Source organism: Carassius gibelio, chromosome B14 (genome assembly GCF_023724105.1).
Source record: "Carassius gibelio isolate Cgi1373 ecotype wild population from Czech Republic chromosome B14, carGib1.2-hapl.c, whole genome shotgun sequence".
In the NCBI taxonomy this organism is placed as follows: domain Eukaryota; kingdom Metazoa; phylum Chordata; class Actinopteri; order Cypriniformes; family Cyprinidae; genus Carassius; species Carassius gibelio.
The window spans coordinates 22664701-22682977 of record NC_068409.1 but is presented as its reverse complement, the minus strand read 5'-3'; the positions used below and the strand labels follow the sequence as shown (position 1 = coordinate 22682977).

At 37.1% G+C, this 18277-nt stretch overlaps 2 protein-coding genes across 2 annotated transcripts in view; both read left to right on the top strand.

Moving 5' to 3' along the window:
* Positions 1 to 390: 390 nt before the first annotated feature.
* Positions 391 to 11371, top strand: LOC127971309 (disks large homolog 1-like). The gene is made up of 4 exons (XM_052574203.1): positions 391 to 1011; positions 2082 to 2213; positions 9029 to 9114; positions 11204 to 11371. The coding sequence occupies exons 1-4, from the start codon at positions 996 to 998 to the stop codon at positions 11204 to 11206; spliced, it is 237 nt and encodes a 78-aa protein (XP_052430163.1). The 5' UTR covers positions 391 to 995; the 3' UTR covers positions 11207 to 11371.
* Positions 11372 to 11520: 149 nt separating this feature from the next.
* Positions 11521 to 18277, top strand: part of dlg3 (discs, large homolog 3 (Drosophila)) — a 72863-nt gene continuing 66106 nt past the window's right edge. Inside the window, exons 1-2 of the mRNA XM_052574198.1 lie at positions 11521 to 11747; positions 12334 to 12444. Coding sequence (XP_052430158.1) covers positions 11679 to 11747; positions 12334 to 12444 — 180 coding nt within the window. The 5' untranslated portion in view covers positions 11521 to 11678. The remainder of the gene's footprint in view (positions 11748 to 12333; positions 12445 to 18277) is intronic.

Here is an 18277-nt window from a genome sequence, read left to right as displayed (position 1 = left end):
GAAAGCTTAATCTTTATGTTTGTATGATGTAAATGTAATAAAGCTAAAGTTTCAAATAAACTGATCACAAATACTTTGCATTATGCTACTGAACGTGTGACTAACCAGCGCACAGACTGAAGGCAGGTCTGGATCAGCATGTGTGAGTGGAGCGGAGTCACAGGAGAGATAATACACTGAGCGATCTGTAACCAAATCCACTCCGGGATTCTCATTTGCCCAAAGCGTTGATAGAGCGACATCGAATAAAAAAAACACTGAGAAAAAACTACCCCTAACAAGCTAGTAACGAATATCATGTGTTTCCCCCTCATTATATCACAATCATTATTGCTATAAAAGGTTAATTGGTTTCTACAGACCCCTTCACCGTTTCTCCAGTAGGTGGCACGATCTACTTCGTAATAATAATTTCCATGGTCAAACTTGCATCATCCTTCTCTGGTGCTTTCCGCTAGACTAACGAAAAATATTTCAGGTCTAATTATTGTGATAATTTGCAACCCCTTATTTCCCTTCCTTTCTCTTTGCTAATACATCACATATGATTACCCTTCGCCGTCATACTATAAAGCTCTATGTCTATGAAGACAAGCCCATTAATAAGCCTTGTTATCGTTTATTTGGATGAGTAAGACCCTGTTACTGCAGACCGCCCTCCAGTTTTACTTGGTTCCCCTCAAAACTTCCCAAAGCTGGAGCCGAAGGCAGATAACGGGAATCCGCCTCACACTCTCACTGCTTCCACAACGAGCATCTGCTGCCAACTGGAGTTACACTATTCCGTCTTTAAATAACGTTACTAGAACTTCCCAAAAGAAGCAATACCGTCACTGTGAATGGAAAAACTACGGCAAAACTTTTGACAGTTTGGTCGGAGTTAACTTGAAAGTTACAGCTGACCCCAAAAGGATTTTATAGCGTTATTATTTATTTGGAGAACTAGTCGAAAGGTTGCGACTGGATTTACAGGATCTCTTTTCGGTCTTCACAACATGGTACATAAATATGGTAAGTTCCGTTTAAACAGTTCAGCTTCAGTCGTTATAAGAAGACGATATCTTGTAAACAAGATGTAGCAGTGATTTAATTGTTTTTAACGTTTTATTTTTCAGTTTCGATATATGTGTATTTTCACGTAGGAATCTTTTGGAAACCCCAAGGGAAACAGGAAGCATTAGTCTGAAGTGAGATTATGTAACTTTTAATAAAACCGCTATTCTTTACAGAAGCTCAGTGAATGTCAAGTGTAGCAAAGGCGACACACTGGCTCTGTTTAACCCATCACAATCTATGATGTGGAAACTCCTACAAGCTTTACCTTTGCCCTATCTCTTCTTCCCTTACCATTACCTGAAAGAAACACAACCCTAAAAAAAATATGCTTAAAAATCTGTAAATACCACTGTGCTATCGAAGCATTATTTCATTTAAAGGAATTATAAGGATTTTAAATGAAAACTTTTAACAACAAATGTTTAAATAAACCTCACTCGAATTGTTATTGCTGTTGTTTTGCTTATTGGATACAACAGATGCATTTTCAAGCTCATAGTTAATATGCTGAACTGAACTAAACCTGTGATTACTCTTCCAGGACACCTGTGTGAACATGACTATTAACTGGTTAACTGAAAAACAAAAATAACTCACTTGTAGCGTCACTTGTTATCCAATGCATTTTAAGTGTTACTCAGGTGTCTAATTTTGTTGTTGTTGTTTTTTTGTTTGCCATATGGTCTCTTTTATTCCATAGGAGTAACCCATCAAATAACACAGGCTGTTACGCAAGACCAATCATTCATTTATTTTTATCTGCTTGCTGAAAAATTGTTGTTAGACAGCCCTAGTTGAGTTGAACATCTGGCTGCACACCCTTTCTAGGGGTTCTTGTAATTATAGGCAAGTAATGTCAGATTTCAAGCATCTATGTAGCATAGAGCAGAGCCTTTACAGAATTAGACATGCATCTAAAAATGTCTTCAGACTGTCAGAAAGCGTATGTAGGTAATGGAGAAAAGGCCTTCAAATGAGTAGGACTTGTACTGAAATAGAAATGCCTGTCTTTTCTTTTATTTCAGATACCAAAAGAGCAGTTGGGCTACTGAAACAGTACCAGGCAAGTCTGACCAGTCCAGAAGAGCAGGCCCTGAAGACCAGCGTGGAGAAGGTCTCTTCCATCTTTGGCAGTCATCTTTTTCAGGCTCTGCTGGGTGAGGTTTGTTTCTGTGTTTGGCTCTCAAAACATATAATGATTAGCTGTCATTATTTAGGGCTGTACCACTTGAGTGCATTCTACACTCAGCTAAATGTTCCAAGAAGCCATGTTACAGTTTGTTCAGCTTAACTAAACACTGCTGATATTTTTTTAAATGGTACATTTTGTTTTCTGTCCATGGACCAGCTGCCTCAATGTCCTTTTTACATTAAAAATGGCTTTAGGATATAATAGTTCACCAGATAAACTAACATTGCTGCCTTGCAAATTATAGAGTTATACGTGTTACTTATTTAGTACTAGAGAAATCCGACACATTGCTCATCTTTTGCACTCATTTCCATTATCCTAGTTTTGATTTATTAGATTAAGCCACATGAATAGGTTCTTTCAGAATAAAAACAAAAGGTTGTCTGTTTTAGACTGAAATCACTGCTCACTGCTGTCTCTAATCATGGCTTGATTTTTGCATGTATCTGAGACTTTCCGAATGTTTGCCGAAGTTTGCGGCACTGTTCTCAAGTTACACAATATGTCAGACTTTCACAACCCCAGCTGATTCATCAGTACTGTGGATGTGCTCTGTCACATTTTAATGATGTCTCACAACAGCCAGAATAAGAAAACACAAGTAACTATAGGTATCACTGTCATGCCAGATGCATCTAACAAAAATAAGAGGTTTCCTAACATATTTTTAGTTTTTGTCCTGCAAAGGAAACAAATTAGTCCCATTATGAAATGGTTGAGTGGTTATCTTAATGACCAGGTCTAGGCTTTAATGAGGCCTGCCTGCTGCTGTTGCTGTGATGCAGAAGAGCAGTACCACAGGGGCCGTGATCAAGCCATGGGGCTGCGTTGCTATAGGACTGTAGTGAGGAGAGGGACAGGTTTCCCCTGATCTCAACTCATGGGTTTTCTCATATGATTCTGGGCATGATATGTTGTGCATGTGCTGGTCATTCTAAAAAGGCATAGAAAATGACATTTATTGTCTATTGTTTGAAGTCTATTTTATTTATACCTGTAAATATATAAAGTATGTCAAGTTTATATAATTAAAAACAATTAAAGGCTATAAGTAATATAAGTAAATGTAATTTTTTGATCTTGATCACAGGAACTACTCTCAAATGAAGTAAAAATCATGATACTGTGGAATATTACCATTTAAAATAGCTGTTTTTTTTATTTAAATACATTTTAAAATGCAATTTATTCCTGTGATGCTAAGGTTTTTTTTTTTTTTTTTTTCGCAGTAATTACTCCAGTGTTCAGGGTCCCACAATCCTACAGAAATAATTCAAATATACTGATTTTCTGCTCAAAATATTCCTATTTTCGAAACAATTATGTCATTTAATATTTTTTGAAACTGTGATTTCAATCTTTGAAGAGCAGCATTTATAAGAAAGAGAAATATATTGTTAAAAGCTGCCATTTTTGAACAAATTAACGCATCCTTGATTTATAAAATTATTCATTTCTTACATTACATTACTGACCCCCCACTTTTTTAAAAGAAAGTTGTTTCCTTTTTTAGTCGAAAATCATTTGGATTCTGTTTAGGAGATTTTACCTTTCGTTGTGATTCCTCTGGTTTTACAGCAATTGTCTTAAATCTTAAATCTTCCTGTTTATTTTTTCATAGTGGTAAGCTTTGTGATTTAGGGGTAAATTATTATAATTTTCGAAAACAAAAATTGCTCCTGCTGCTGGCATTAAGATATATATATATATACTTTCCTGAGCCTCTAATAAAGCTGTTTGACTACAGCAGCCAAACAGATGTTGCAAATACTCTAATTTATCTAGCTCGAAACTGGCATAGCACTGTAAGAGGATAAGGATTCCACACATTCCAGAAAGAGGCTGGATCATTAGCGGGAATGTGGGATAACATGTTGGTAGATTGATAAACAAACAGCTCTTGGCCAAAGTGAAGAGAGTAGTGCTTTGTGCAGGGCGGCCCATTCTCTGTCTCAGGTACTGGGGAGAGGGGTCATGTGAGGCTGAGCTGAGAGCAACATGTGGTTTCAATCGTCTCTCCAGCCTCTTGGGTGTTGGCCAGAGTTAAAAAAGGGAATACAGTATTTTGAATTCTAGCAAAAATGAGGAAGAGTAAGAATGTATTGTCAGAATATATTATATTATTTCATATGAAATATTATAGTATTTTAATATTATATTTTGATTTGCATGATTATAGTTTAATACAGCTTTAATATTGGGGTTTTAAGTGACCAAATATCATGCGTTTATACATGATGTTTAATCCTCAGTCATTATCATTATCATCTCATTCACATAATTGAAGTGTTCTTAGACTCTAAGTTGAAAGCCCTTTGTTTTATGTGGCATCAAAGAAAAAGTGAGCATCAAATATATTGGGGATACAATGAGGCTTGGAACAATTCAGTTCTGTGATGCACTGTGGGAGGGAGGAAGATTCGACCGTGGGCTTGTTTGGTTGTCTGCATGATTGCACAATTTCGAACAAAGGTTTTCCTAACTGCACACTCATCCCTTTGTTTCCAAACACACAAACAGAATAGGGATCACACAGACTGTGCCCAAATATGACCCAATATCAAGGCAGGGCTATTTTTATTTGCTGGGGGAAACAGACAGTCCATAATTCCTCAGTACTTACTTTCTCAGTACTCACTATAGAGTTTCTTTTTGTGTTATAATGTTTTAGTTCCTTCTAGACAGTTTCAGTATTTATATATATATATATACTATAACAAGTCGGCCTACTTCACTTTCTTTTTTTAATTTTTTTTTTGGATTCTCATTAACGCTGCATTTTTTAATCAAAGACTATAGCACCAGTAGCAAATAGCATAACTATAGCAAATTTTAGAACGGTAGACTAAGTCTGTTGAGGATCTGTTTGCTTAAAAACAGTATATTTAAAAATGTAAAAAGATGTTATAGCTGGGTCACTCATAATAGTTTTACAAGGTACTTACAGAGGAAAAGAGGTGAGAATTATATTGAATACACAGGATAATACATGTAGTTTGTACTGTGAAATGTTTTGTAAATGAAGATTAATTTATTATATAATATGAATGAACTGTAAAGTAATGTTTTAAACTATGAAATATAGTTTAGAATCAGTATATTGTGGGAAACTGGTTCAGGGTGGTTTTAAACATAACAGCCGAGTGTAAAAAGTCAGTTTTCAACAAATCAAATATGTGTTAACTTAATATTGACATTGAAATGAGGTGAACCAATTGAAAACGAGAGCAGTTGTGTAAAAACGATTCCGTGTAGTTAAGCAAAAGGACTTTGTGTTTTTTGTTCAGTGGCCAGGAATTTATGTGGTCTTTTAGGATTTACTTGACTCTGGGAACATTCTGCTGAAACGCTTTTTTTATTTTTGGAGGGAAAAAAAAGTATCATTTCACCAGGACTTTGTCTGAAATACTTTGTCGGTTTTGCAGAACCGATTTTTAGCATTCAGCTGTAAAAATGTGAGTGCACACACAATCTGTTATATCCATGACAGCAAGTAGCCTTAGACATGAATATTCATTGATGTTGCCTGCTATATTTCACTCAATAATGCATTTGAGGGGAAAGGTCTCCTCGATGAAGACATAATTCATACTCACACATCTTCAAAGACATTCAGGACAGCTTTACTAAACGAGGAGGTGTTTCTGTCTGACACACTTATGCATTTCCATTCATCCCACACCTGCATGTTTTATAATCATACAGCATTTAGTGGAAGACTCGATGCTTTAGTTTACTTTCCCCGTCGCTCTCTTTCTTTTTTCCGCTACCTCTATTTCTCATCTGGCTCTGACCAGCCAGGCGATGAAACTGCTTCCCACACACTGTTCTCCTCCCACTCACACAGGCTCACACAGACACAGCCATGATGAGTCACATAGCCCCATTCTTCTACTGTCTTTCCCGCTGCACCCCAGTGGGACTCCATTACTGCCCCTAACAGAACCCCAACCCCTCCCCACGAAACACACACACGTACACGGTCTGCATGCACCGCTAGTCTGAGTGCACTGCTTATCTGTCCAAAAAAAGAGTTGCTTTTCTCTCGAGCTCTTTCTTCTTCAGTCTTAAAAAAGACTAGCTCGTTTCTTCCAGTGCAAAGGGGGCCGAGAGTGCATTATGCTTCAAAGGCACAGCGAGGTAACAGGCATCTCATTATGTTATTAGTGCAGGCTGTGGGCCAGTGTGGGAGTGTGGGTGACATCAGCAGTATTGTCTCCCTCCATTCTCATCAGCTGGTCGTCCCTCTGTTGGGGACCACAGGCCACGGCAGTTAGTGACCTGAGAGGTAATGAGGTAAGACGGATAGAGAGGAAGAAAGGGTGGAGTAAAGAAACAAATCAGTCTTGTTGGAAGGGGGGAAGAGGTGGTTTGGGGATATGACCAGGACAGTAGCAGTCCCATTAAGAGACCAGAAACATCCCAATCTTTGATGTAACCGTCAGAAGTTATTCAAATAGGCCTATGTAATTATTAAATACATAGAAATGAACACAAGCAAGAATGCTGTTGTTTAAAGAATTGCAGCCATGCTGATATTTAGACCACCAGAATGATTGTTACACAATATTTTGAGATACTTCGTCCATTTTTTGCAAGTTTGTTTCTGTGCAACACACAGTTTTGAATAAATCAATATATAATTGAAACAGCTGAGGGAATGATTCACTCACTTAGGAGTGTCATTTATTTCGCACAGTAATCAGTGCTTTTAAATTGTAAATAAAGCAAATTAAGCATGGTAAACTGTAAGCTTACATGGTAAACTAAGCAAATAGTAAATTATATTATTAAGTCTCTCACAAAAACTTGTTGTCACCTACTGGCGAAGCAATATAAACCTACAGAAAAAGTCAATGATGAACTGACGGTCTGTTTTTAACACACAAACAAACAAGTGCCTCCACAGTTTAAGACTGGAATTAACAGTCAGTCGGAGCAGTTAAAGCTGGAAAGAGCTGCAATGGACAAACAAATTCTGAAAGCGATTTTAGAATGAGGTATGAAAATATGGGGGCTTATACTACATGCAAGTTGCAGTCAGATAAGTTACATTTTGGGAAGACTTTGTTGTTAAACAGGTCCACTGTTCATTGTTACAGAACTTACTTTCAAACCAAGCAGTTTTCTGTTGGTCAGTGAGCGAATTCGCTTGACCAGTTTGAAGACAAATGCAATTTGTGTGGGTAACTCAAGATCACATGGGTTCCTATTAAAATAACTGGAATTCCTCTCAACATCTCTGAGCAGTGGTAAATGTGACTGCACTGTAAATAGGCATTTGAGAAAAAAGGGGGACAACCACTTCGAGGATTTTTTTGTCCAAATGCTTGTACCTTCAGAAAAGCTCAACAGTTTGCCACTGCAACACCCCTTGTTTTATTCCAGTGGTCCAAGCAAACTTCTCATGTACTAATTTCATGTGAATACTTATAATCCCACAGCTCTGCTCTAGTGTGCACTGATGATTTTAACATGCTATTCCAATTGTTCCAATTTGCACAAGTGTAAACAGCTCACAGCTTTGTGCTTGACCCTCAACACCAGGGCCACTGTTACCTCTGCTAATGTTTGCAGGCTCTGCGCTGTCACGAATGAGTCACGTTAAAAGCATCTCTAAGTGAATATGATTGCTCCGGCTCTCTAAACCCAGTATGGACAGGAATTTGGGATGTGGCCGCTGGATGATATTAATAGATATCCCACAATAGTGGGAACGATGCTCAAGTTGAGCCGAAGGTTGACATTGGTCTTTCTTGACCTTGTTCAGTTGGCATGTGAAGACTTTGCACCTTTGCTTTTTTTATTAATCTATTGATGGTGCTCAAGAAATGAAAATTCTGGCATAATATACTAATTCTCATGTCTTTGGAACTCGTAAGGGGACATGTTAATATAAAAATTGCATTTCAATGCTTTTGCGTTCACTAGCAAAACTTTTGCGTTTTAAAGTTTCTTGGGGAACGCAAATGTTTTGCTCAAGAATGCAAGGCTCCTCATGGTAGTGGAAGTTTTGCAAGAAAACCCCAAAGTATTGAAACATATATATTTATTTCTCTTGCATCATATTAATTTCACCCCAAATGTTTTGTGATTTGAATGCAAAGTCCTCTTATTTTTTCTTTTTTTTTTTTTTAACAATCTTTGCCTACCTTTAGAGGCTAAATACATATTTCTCAAAAGCATATGACTCACGTTATTCTGTGAAGCACAAAATTAGATATTTATAGTATGTTCAAGCTGCTCTTTGCCATAGCAGGCAAATCGTGTCCATGGATGTTAAACAAATGTTTAAAGCCAGATTTCAGTGAATTCAGTGAAACAAATCTATTTTAAGACACAAGCATGAAGTACATTTATGATACTTTTATGATGATTTATTATATTTTCGGTCCTTTTGGGATTTTTGGGGTTTCCTTCCACATTCATTCATTTGGATATTCTGATAAAATATCCCTTCAAACGTTTCACTCAATAAAGTAAGGCATACAGGGTTGTAACAACTTAAAAGTGAGTAAATGACAATTGTAAATGGGAAATGTAATTTTTGGGTGAAATAGTCCTTTAGCATGGATGTTTTATTTTTCTCTTGGTAGCATAAATGCTGGAAGGCCAGCCTCATTTATACTTTATACTATATATTTTCTATTTCATATGCTTTTTCTTTGTTATTTATCTAAAAATGTAGCAGAGGTGTTACATATTTCAGCATAAATACCTGCATTATTTAAATTATTATTATTTATTCCCTCAATGACATCGCTATTCCATTATTCCCAGATATTCAGGAATGCTACGAGGTTACCCTGCAAATGAATGCAGCACAAAATGGAGTTAAAGACAGCATCTCTGTGGACACATGGGAGGTAAGAGCTCTAGAGAAAGGGCAGCTATATTTTACTCACCCTTATGTTTTCCAAACCCTTATATCTTTGTTATCTTCCATGAATCTGACCGATCTGGTTCTCAAGTTTAGCTCACTGACAGGTGAAGCAGTTAACAGCGCACAGAAGGGGAGATTATCAGTGAATATCTTAAATTTGACCTGCTATTTGCACAAAGCTGTCATATGGTTTCAGAAATTTAGTAGATGAATCCTATTGAGCATATTTCATGATACTTTTGCAGTGTGTTTATATCTGTCCCTAGTACTATTCTTTGTCCCCAATAACAGCGATTAGCACAGACAAAGGTTTAGAAAAAACATAGGGGAGGGAAGTTTACAGAGAAGTGCTGGACAAAAAATAGAAGAAAAGAGGGAAGGAATGAAAGAATGAAAGAGAGAGCATGTGGAAGTTACAGACACTACAGAACATTAGTCATATCTAGAAAGCACTGCAGTGATAACACCAAGTGCTCCTCGGTGGGCTGTGTGATGATGTCACCAGGACCTTTCGTTACAAGTGTCTGCAATCATGTGACTATGCAAAGTATTTATAGGGAGAGTACAGAAAATAACCTCAACTTCTGTGTGGAATTAGTTAAAAGCAACTGCGGCGAGGGAGGATCACTCTGTGGTCTCTCTGAGGGTTCACACAAGCATACACTCGGGTTTGACTAAAATAGTGTCTGTTCGTCCAGTAAAGAAGTCTCTTATGACTGATGTTTTTAAAATGTTATAGGATGAAGTTTCCCGTCATCTCAATGGTTTCAGAAAATCTGAAATCAGGGAGATTCTGTGGGAAGTTCTGTGGAATTATTAAATCTCTCACCTCTTTCATCACTATCTGACAAACAAAAAACTAAATTATATTTTCTTTCATTTTTCTTTGTCTAGCTTGTACTTATTTGAACAAAGCTTGTAACTTGGTATGACAAACACTGCCTCTTTAAGATCAGTCGCTTGATGTGTTCCCCAATTGTAAGTCTCTTTGGATAAAAGAGTCTGCTAAATTAATAAATGTAAATGTAAATTAATTTTTAGTTTTTTTTTTTTATTGCAAACAGCTTTGCAAACTCAAGTCACTCCAACTGTCCAAGGACCCCGGAAAAATCAAGAATGCTTGTTTAAACTGTTTTCAACAAGGAATAAAGCAATTTCCTATAGCTTCTTATAAGCTGATGGGTTTCAGTGAGTACTCATAGAAAATCAGGCAAGATTTTCAGGGTAAAATTTGGTTATCCACATTTTCTTTTTGCATACTTGGTTAAACAATGATTTTATGGAAGAACTAGACGTTTGATATATAATGTTAATACATGCTTTTGAGTTATTAAATAGTTATTAAAATATATCATTTAAATTCTATGATTTTGTTAATTTATTACAGTGCAGTATTCAAAAACGTATATATGTGTGGAGGTAAAATACTTATGGTAGATGTTCTGGTAAAAACCCAGCAATGATTGATATTTATGCAGTCTTGATTGACGCTAAACACATTAATGAAACAAATGAAGAGTGGACATTCGGACAGTCTCTGTGAGCATAATCTTCTCCATTTCAAATCCCCAACTGGCAGTTTCCAGAAGCGACATCTTAATGTGACACATGTTCCACAAAAATACTGCAGGGGTCACTATGTAATGTGTGGTGGAGAGGAGACCATCACAGGCCTCGGTCTGAATCCGTGTGTGTAGTTCTCTGAGAGCGAGCAAAGCTAGATCTGAGTGAATGTCCGGCTCAGGCTTCATTAGCATTCATAGCGTGCGGTCACCTGAGAGACGTTAAATGAAATGAGTCTGCAAATTCCCAGATTTGGTGCAGAAGGAAGAAAAAAAAGACTCTGGAATAATTTACAGCCCAATCATTATAAAGCCTTTGTGTAAAACAGCAAGGGGCAGTCGGTCTTCCCTTTATGTTTTATATTAGCTACAGTTACAGTTGATAACAAAACAGTGTTATGTAATTTGGTATCTGTTTTATATCTGGTTAAAAATTTTTATTTAAATGTATCAAGCAGTACATAATCCAGCCTCAGTGTATAAAGCGAGCAGTATGTCATGTGTCAGCAGTGATTCAATGGCACTGGACACCAGCAGCGCCTCCATGTTCCTCTCTGGGTTTGAGACTGCAGCACTCCGGCATGTTCTCTGCTGCAGTGTCGATCTCGAAGCTGAGCCAGTGATAATATGACGGCAAACCTGGGGCTTGGCAGCAACTATTTTTCCAATCATTTCATGGTGGTCTAATGAAGGCAATGATAAAAACGGTAAAGTTGCATTGTGCTTTGTGGAATGTTGCCTGAAGGCAGTTTTTTTTGTGATTGTAGATATGACTTTATTTGTTTTCTTTTCTATTTTTTTTTTTCTTAAATGGGTGTGGCCTGGCCTACTGCTGCAACCCTGCATGCCTCTGTGTGTTTGTTTATATGAACACACACTGTTATGAGAGTTTTAGAATGGGACGAATCCTAAAAGAACATTCTAGAGTTGAGTTTGTTAGCATTTGGGAAGGGAAAGTGAGAGAGTCTTTGTTCCTTTTGCTGTCATGGCCTTTTCCAAAGGCTGCCCTCTGCTGCCTGTGGCCTGTGAGTGCGCCATACGTTATGAGAAACAGGTAGGAACTAATCTAATCAAGCCTTGGTTGTGTTTATTTTGGACTAAAGTGCGATATATGAAAAAGTTGTCATAGATGTTAGATGTTATAGTTGTGGATAGTGTTTTAATGCACGTGTGTGTGTGTGTATGTTTGCTGGCACTTGTTTTCTCTTTTATTATAATACAGATGTCTGTTCATCTAAACCACCTTGGAAATGGTACTGTTTGTCTGATACTTTCTGTTCACATAACAAATAAATCTTAGTGCCCATGCTGGAATATTCCACAGCCCAGGAGAGGTTGTTCAGTTTTTCATAGTGAAAATTATCTTCCTGTGGAACTCCAAATAAATACTATATATATATATATATATATATATATATATATATATATATATATATATATATATATATATATATATATATATATATATATATATATATATATATATATATATATATATATATATATATATATATATATGGATTAGATCAGAGCATTTACATTTTCCATAGAATTAGTTTTTAGATTTTATGATGATTTTTGCTATGTATTCAGCATACTAACCACTAGCTTTTTCTGATCTGTGTGATTTGTACTGGCAGACCTCGGGTGAAGAGGGTGTGTCACGGGTGCGAGTGACCAGCAGGAGGAGCTCACAGAAGGTGGAGAGAGTGGCTGGACTGGTAAGCCGCTCTCATATAGAGACACCAAAGGTCAGTGGCTGCTAAAAACCTAATTTTTCTTTCAAAAATCAAGAATTCAGAAATGGTGCTTTTAAATGTGTCATGAGATCTTTCTTGGCTTGGGGATTTGTTACTGTGTCAAGTAGAATGACTAGTTCATTTCAGTGCCAGTGCTCACTGCTTACAAATTAAGTATGTGCTAATGGCCTAGGATCAGTGTGGTTTTCTGCCTTTTGTGTTAATACTGAATTTTTAGATGCTGTCTGAAGAAATAAGTTTCAGTATTATACACAGCACAGCAAATCAATATCAGAACAGTCGTTGATATTTTGGTTATATCTGAAGCACAGCTCATAAAAGTGCATGCTAGGCTTTTTCCCTCATGGGCTGTTCACACAGAACTAGTTATTGTGTTTTGGACTCAAAGAAAAAAGTCAATTTGTCTAGTGCATAAATACATGGGAAAACTATGAAAAACCATTGCAGTGGAATGCAAAAACAAATTTTGTGTGCACGACCTGCCAGTATATAGGTTCTTTGATCATGCATATGTGTTTTATGCCTTGGAAACTTTAAAATGTAGTTTTGTGTGATATGCTGAAAATTGTAGTGGGGAATTTTGCTGTATAAAAGTTGAGGTTTTACATCACCCAGAATGGGTTGGAAAATTATAAACAGATGACTGTATGGCATCTTTTTCCAGAGTTTGAATTTATAGCAGAAAATACAACATCAGAAGTATTGTAAATTAAAAACTTATTACATTATTTTTGTACTTTAATTAAATCTTTATTACTTTAAACATATTAAAACATTCTGGGGCAGTTGAAATATCAGGATGGTAAATATGAATTTTGTATAAATTCTTATTGTTGGGCACTAGGTCTTGAAATTTGATACAAATGATTATGATGTAATCATAAAGCACATTTCCACTGTTAAATTTTTCACCACAAGCTGATTTAGAGATGTTCATATTAATGCATACATGTGGATGGTTGCACTTCATTTGTGTGTTCATATATGTAGATAGTAGCTAGGCTGCAATGTAGCTGAAACTGAAAGAAATAAGCCAGGATGATGCTCTTCATCAGCCAGTCTTTCAGAAATACTCTGAACGAAGGCACTACAATCCGGTCACACTATATCATGGCAGCTCTCATTTTCACGTCCTCCCAATCACAGCACCCCCAGCGGCATGTGGCGGCACATTGCCTGCGGGTGCTGGCGTTTCAGATGAGCGGAGATCTAGCGCGAGGGACGGGGGGCGTGAGATGGAGATGGCAGTGTGGGTGTGGTCTCGGGACGTGGCTGAAGAGCGTGGGACCGCTACGTTGAGAACAGAGAGCCTCCATTGTCTACATCAAAGCACAAGGCACAGCGTTATGTTGACAGCAGGGCTGGCTGATGCTGAGCTGAATGTGGTGTCGTGTCTTCCACACATTAGGAGGGGTATGAGGTGGAAGGGAGGGATGAAGAGAGAGCTGCAGAGGGAACGAGAGTGGGGGAGGATGGGGGGAGTGAGGCGAGGCGAGGGCCGGTGCAGTGCAACGCAGTTAGAGCTGGAACGGACACCCAGAGCTCAGCCTTCCGCATGTTGCCATGGAAACCAAATTCCTCCCCCTACTTGCATCCCTATAGACTGGCTGCCTCTCTCGCTCCTGCTCTCTCTGTCGCTGTTTTCCTGTCTCTGTTGCATCTTTCTGCATCTCTCATATGCGTTCAGTCACATAACATGGAAAAATTGTATGTGTCGCATCTGACAGGGTGTAAATGCGACGCTCGAGATGGATGAATGCGAGACGATGTAGAATTAACAATGCAAAATATGTATTTGGCAGCACAAAGGAATCTCCCTCTGCATTCAGAACCCTCTCTATGATCAGGCTTTTTCATTCCCAGTCAAACATTTTGAGTTACCCCCCTCCCCTCCCCCAGAGTCATTTTCAGTCTAGTCATATCTTTCTCATGGTTGCATACATTTTACTTTTGCTCTTTTCTGTTTATTCTGCTCTCTAGGCTTTTGCACGATTCTTTTACTCATCTCTCTTCTCAACACCTACAACATCTCACCACGTACACACTGCAGCTAAATACAGATTTCACTCCTGTTCTGAGAGTTTAATTCTGTTTTTTATACATACAGCTCATTTAGGCAAGTGACAACCACAGTCTATGACCAAATTCACTTTAAACAAAGAGTTGATGATTATGTATTTAAAGACACATCAGAGCACTGAAAATAGTTTACACACACAGTTCAGTTAAACAAAATTTGAAACCACACTCTGCACATTCTAAAATTTTATTTTTATTTTGAAAAAATTATTTTTATTTGTCACATACACAATTAGAACATATATAACCAGCAGTGAAATTTACTGTCAGTTAAGTTAAATTTGTCAAAGTAATTAATTGCTCTGTTGTTTTTTTTAATTAATAATAATTCTTTACTTTCTTTCATATCACCATCTTTATTTACTTTGGTCACTGTCAATAGGGCTGAATGGTTTTGGGGGAAAAAATTAATAAAGATTTTTCTGATACTTTTTTTAATATAAACTATGATTAAAAAAATTACACTTCTTTGTTGTTCTGCACAATTTTTGTCACCAATTTGATTTGATATATGTTAATATGACTATAAAAAACTACTATTGCTAACAACCACAACAATAATAATAATAATAATTCTAATAATAATTTTTACTAAGCACATATATCATACACCATGAAATCGCTAACTGTAATATAGTAATTTTAATCATATGGTAATAACAATTTGTAGTATAATAATAATAATTTTATTTTATAGTACAACTGTACAATTTCAGTAGCCTACCAGTATCTATTTCCAATCATTAAACTACTGAACTTTCATTTTAGTGGAAAACCTCTGGGAACCCTTAACTCTTTTATTTTATTGACAACAGGTTTTTAAGCGTTAATCATTACAAATTTGGATAGATTGTTGGTGCATATTATTTTCCCAAATGTGTGTTAATTTTATTTACTGTAAAATTATTATTTACTGTAAGCCGAGCTGCTCTGAGATGCTAAAAACACCAGGGGGTGAACAACAGGGAAAACAACAGGGTATCATTTATAAAACTCTCCGTAGATTTCATCCTAAAATTTTACGAAGGCACAAAAGCTAGATTTTGCGCACGGCCAAACTTTTTCAGTTTAAAAAACCATGCGCACGCCAGAACCTGCGCAAAACTCTCTTTATAAATTCCAGTGGGGGAAGATTGTGCGTACATGCATTTCCACCTCATCTCCTCCGCAAAATCACCATATGGAGCCTACAACACCTTGTTTTACTATTCATAACCTCATCTGCATATCATTTACATGCGAATTCCCATGCACGTGACACCAAGCACTGCTCCGGGTGTGTGTTCACAGTGTGTGTGATCACTGCTCTGTGTGTGTGCACTTTGGATGGGTTAAATGCAGAGCACGAATTCTTAGTATGGGTCACCATACTTGGCTGAATGCCACGTCACTTTCACTTTCTTAAATGTATGCAGTTTTGCTGATGAGATAAACATATTTTAGCTATTTTAGTGGAAATAGATAAACATATTTATTTCAGAGTATTGTCTGACTCAACGCTTCACTGACAAAGTATTGTAAAAAGGAAACATGCATATCTTACCATTTTCTCCTAGTTATGTCCTTCAAATATAGTGACATTTTTCATAATGTAGTAGAGATGACTTTACACGACATCAACACCTCCTTGCAGCTGTGGTTGTACAGTAATCCAGCTGTGTCCGCCATAGTATCGGAGTAAGTATGCATCATCGATATTTGTTCTCGCTAAAATATTCCTCATAACATGTGGTCTGTAGTTTAGTTTAAAGATTAATTATTGTGCACCTATAGCACTTCTCGCTTTAATAAAAATATCACGTCACAGGGAAATTGTTTATTGTTAATGAAATTATGCAATTATGTTGTTTGTAAAATTACATAATTTCAGTGTTAATCTCTTTTAATTGCGATTGAAATATTTAATGTATATCGACATGAAAACAAGGTATTTTGTGTGTACGCAACGTTTATAAATGAGACCCCTGATCACAAGCTGCTCACGTGTAAATGAACACAGTGCCTCACTTCACTCTGAAACATGAAGCGCATATATTTAATGAAACTGAAGCTTTTGATAATCCATTTCGTTTCAATTAATCATGCAGCCTTATCTGACGATATTATAGGCATTATTAATTAAGGCTATCTAGGGGACATAGTCCATATTTGTTCATATAGACATTATTCTCCCCCCTACTATTGTGTGAACAGGACAATTCAACACTATTGTCAATCCCAAACACTGGTTCTGTGAATGTAGCCTCAGAGAACAATAATTTAGGGATTCATCCTTGCATTTAAATGCGGCTGTCACTCTTGCAGTGTACGTGGCCCTTATCAGACCCTCTCTTCTCTTCAAGACCTCTCAGTTCTCCAGTCATTTCACAAGCATCTCATATTCCCTTTCTTTCTTTTCCCCTCTCTCTCTTTCTCTCATTTCCCTTATCATTACGCTGTCAGTTGGATGTGCGGTGTTTGGTGCAGCAGCTGTTTTCTGTCACCAGGCCTATTAATAGGAGTCACAGTCTTCACAGGCACTTTAGTTTATTGTATCAATGTGGAAGAGCTACGACTCGATGAGTGTTTAGTTAAAAACCCAAAACCCTCTCTTGGCCTTCCAGCAGCACATTCATTGCAATTTAAAATGCATAGTGTTTGCATTTATGTCATGCATTAGTAATTACTGTATCGTGTTTATGTTGCCTATTCAATATAGACTATAATCACAGTATTTCAAAGGCTGCTCTGCACCTACAGCAATTCTCTGCGGTTCATTCAAAGGAAAGCTTCAAGAATGTTACTGCCCCTTTAAGACTCTCTGTGTCTCATCTTGCCTTATATGGACATACATCCTGTCAGGTGACATGAGTGCAGTCACATGGGCTGCTATGAGAATGCACAGTAATTCCAGAAATATTCTATAAGATACCTTCGATGTTAGAGAGTATATGGGGGTTGTGAGGCCGGCTGGGGGGTTTATGTAATGTGGGAATGCAGAAACCGACAATGAAGCTGTCAGATATAAGATATGCTGTGTGTCATGAAGTACATTTGTACCTTTGTAAAACCACATCACAACCATTCTCAGTTATTTCATAAATCAACAATAGGCTTTCTTCCAGTTTCTCAAGAGTGGGTCAGAGGTTGGTTTTCATTCTCCAGGAATTCTCTCAGAGTATCTGTGCAGTATAGAATAATATATATAATATCTGCAGATATATTTTATGAACTAAGGATACTCCATTTTTTTGCTTAGTCAAAGAGCAGTCAAAACTGTAAGGCAGATAGAAGGTGCTTTCTTAAACTGTCTCTTTTTTTTAACCATCCATCTGTAGTACTTTTCTTCATTCAGCCTGGGAGGATGCATCTGTCTCTCCCATCACACAGTCTCTCTCTATGTGGTCATTTGCAAGAAAGAATAAGGCTGCAGATAGAAATGAATACAGTTTTATAAGCATATTTGAGCCATATTAAAACATCCTGCACCAGCTTTAAATCAAATAATATTTATAGCATTTCTACAAGGTTTTGCACTGGATTTACATTTGCATATGTAATTACTGTAGCAAGAACATCTTGGATGACATTTAAGAGGCAATTAAATGTTACTTGGAACACATGGCCCCTTTACATGCATTAAACTATAAGCATTTTTGGCAGCGGAAGTGGTGCAATGTCTTGATCTGAATAACTTCACCATCTTGTTTTCTTTTCTCAGTAATCACCCTTTGTCATGTGTGTATTGATATACAGCTAATATTGA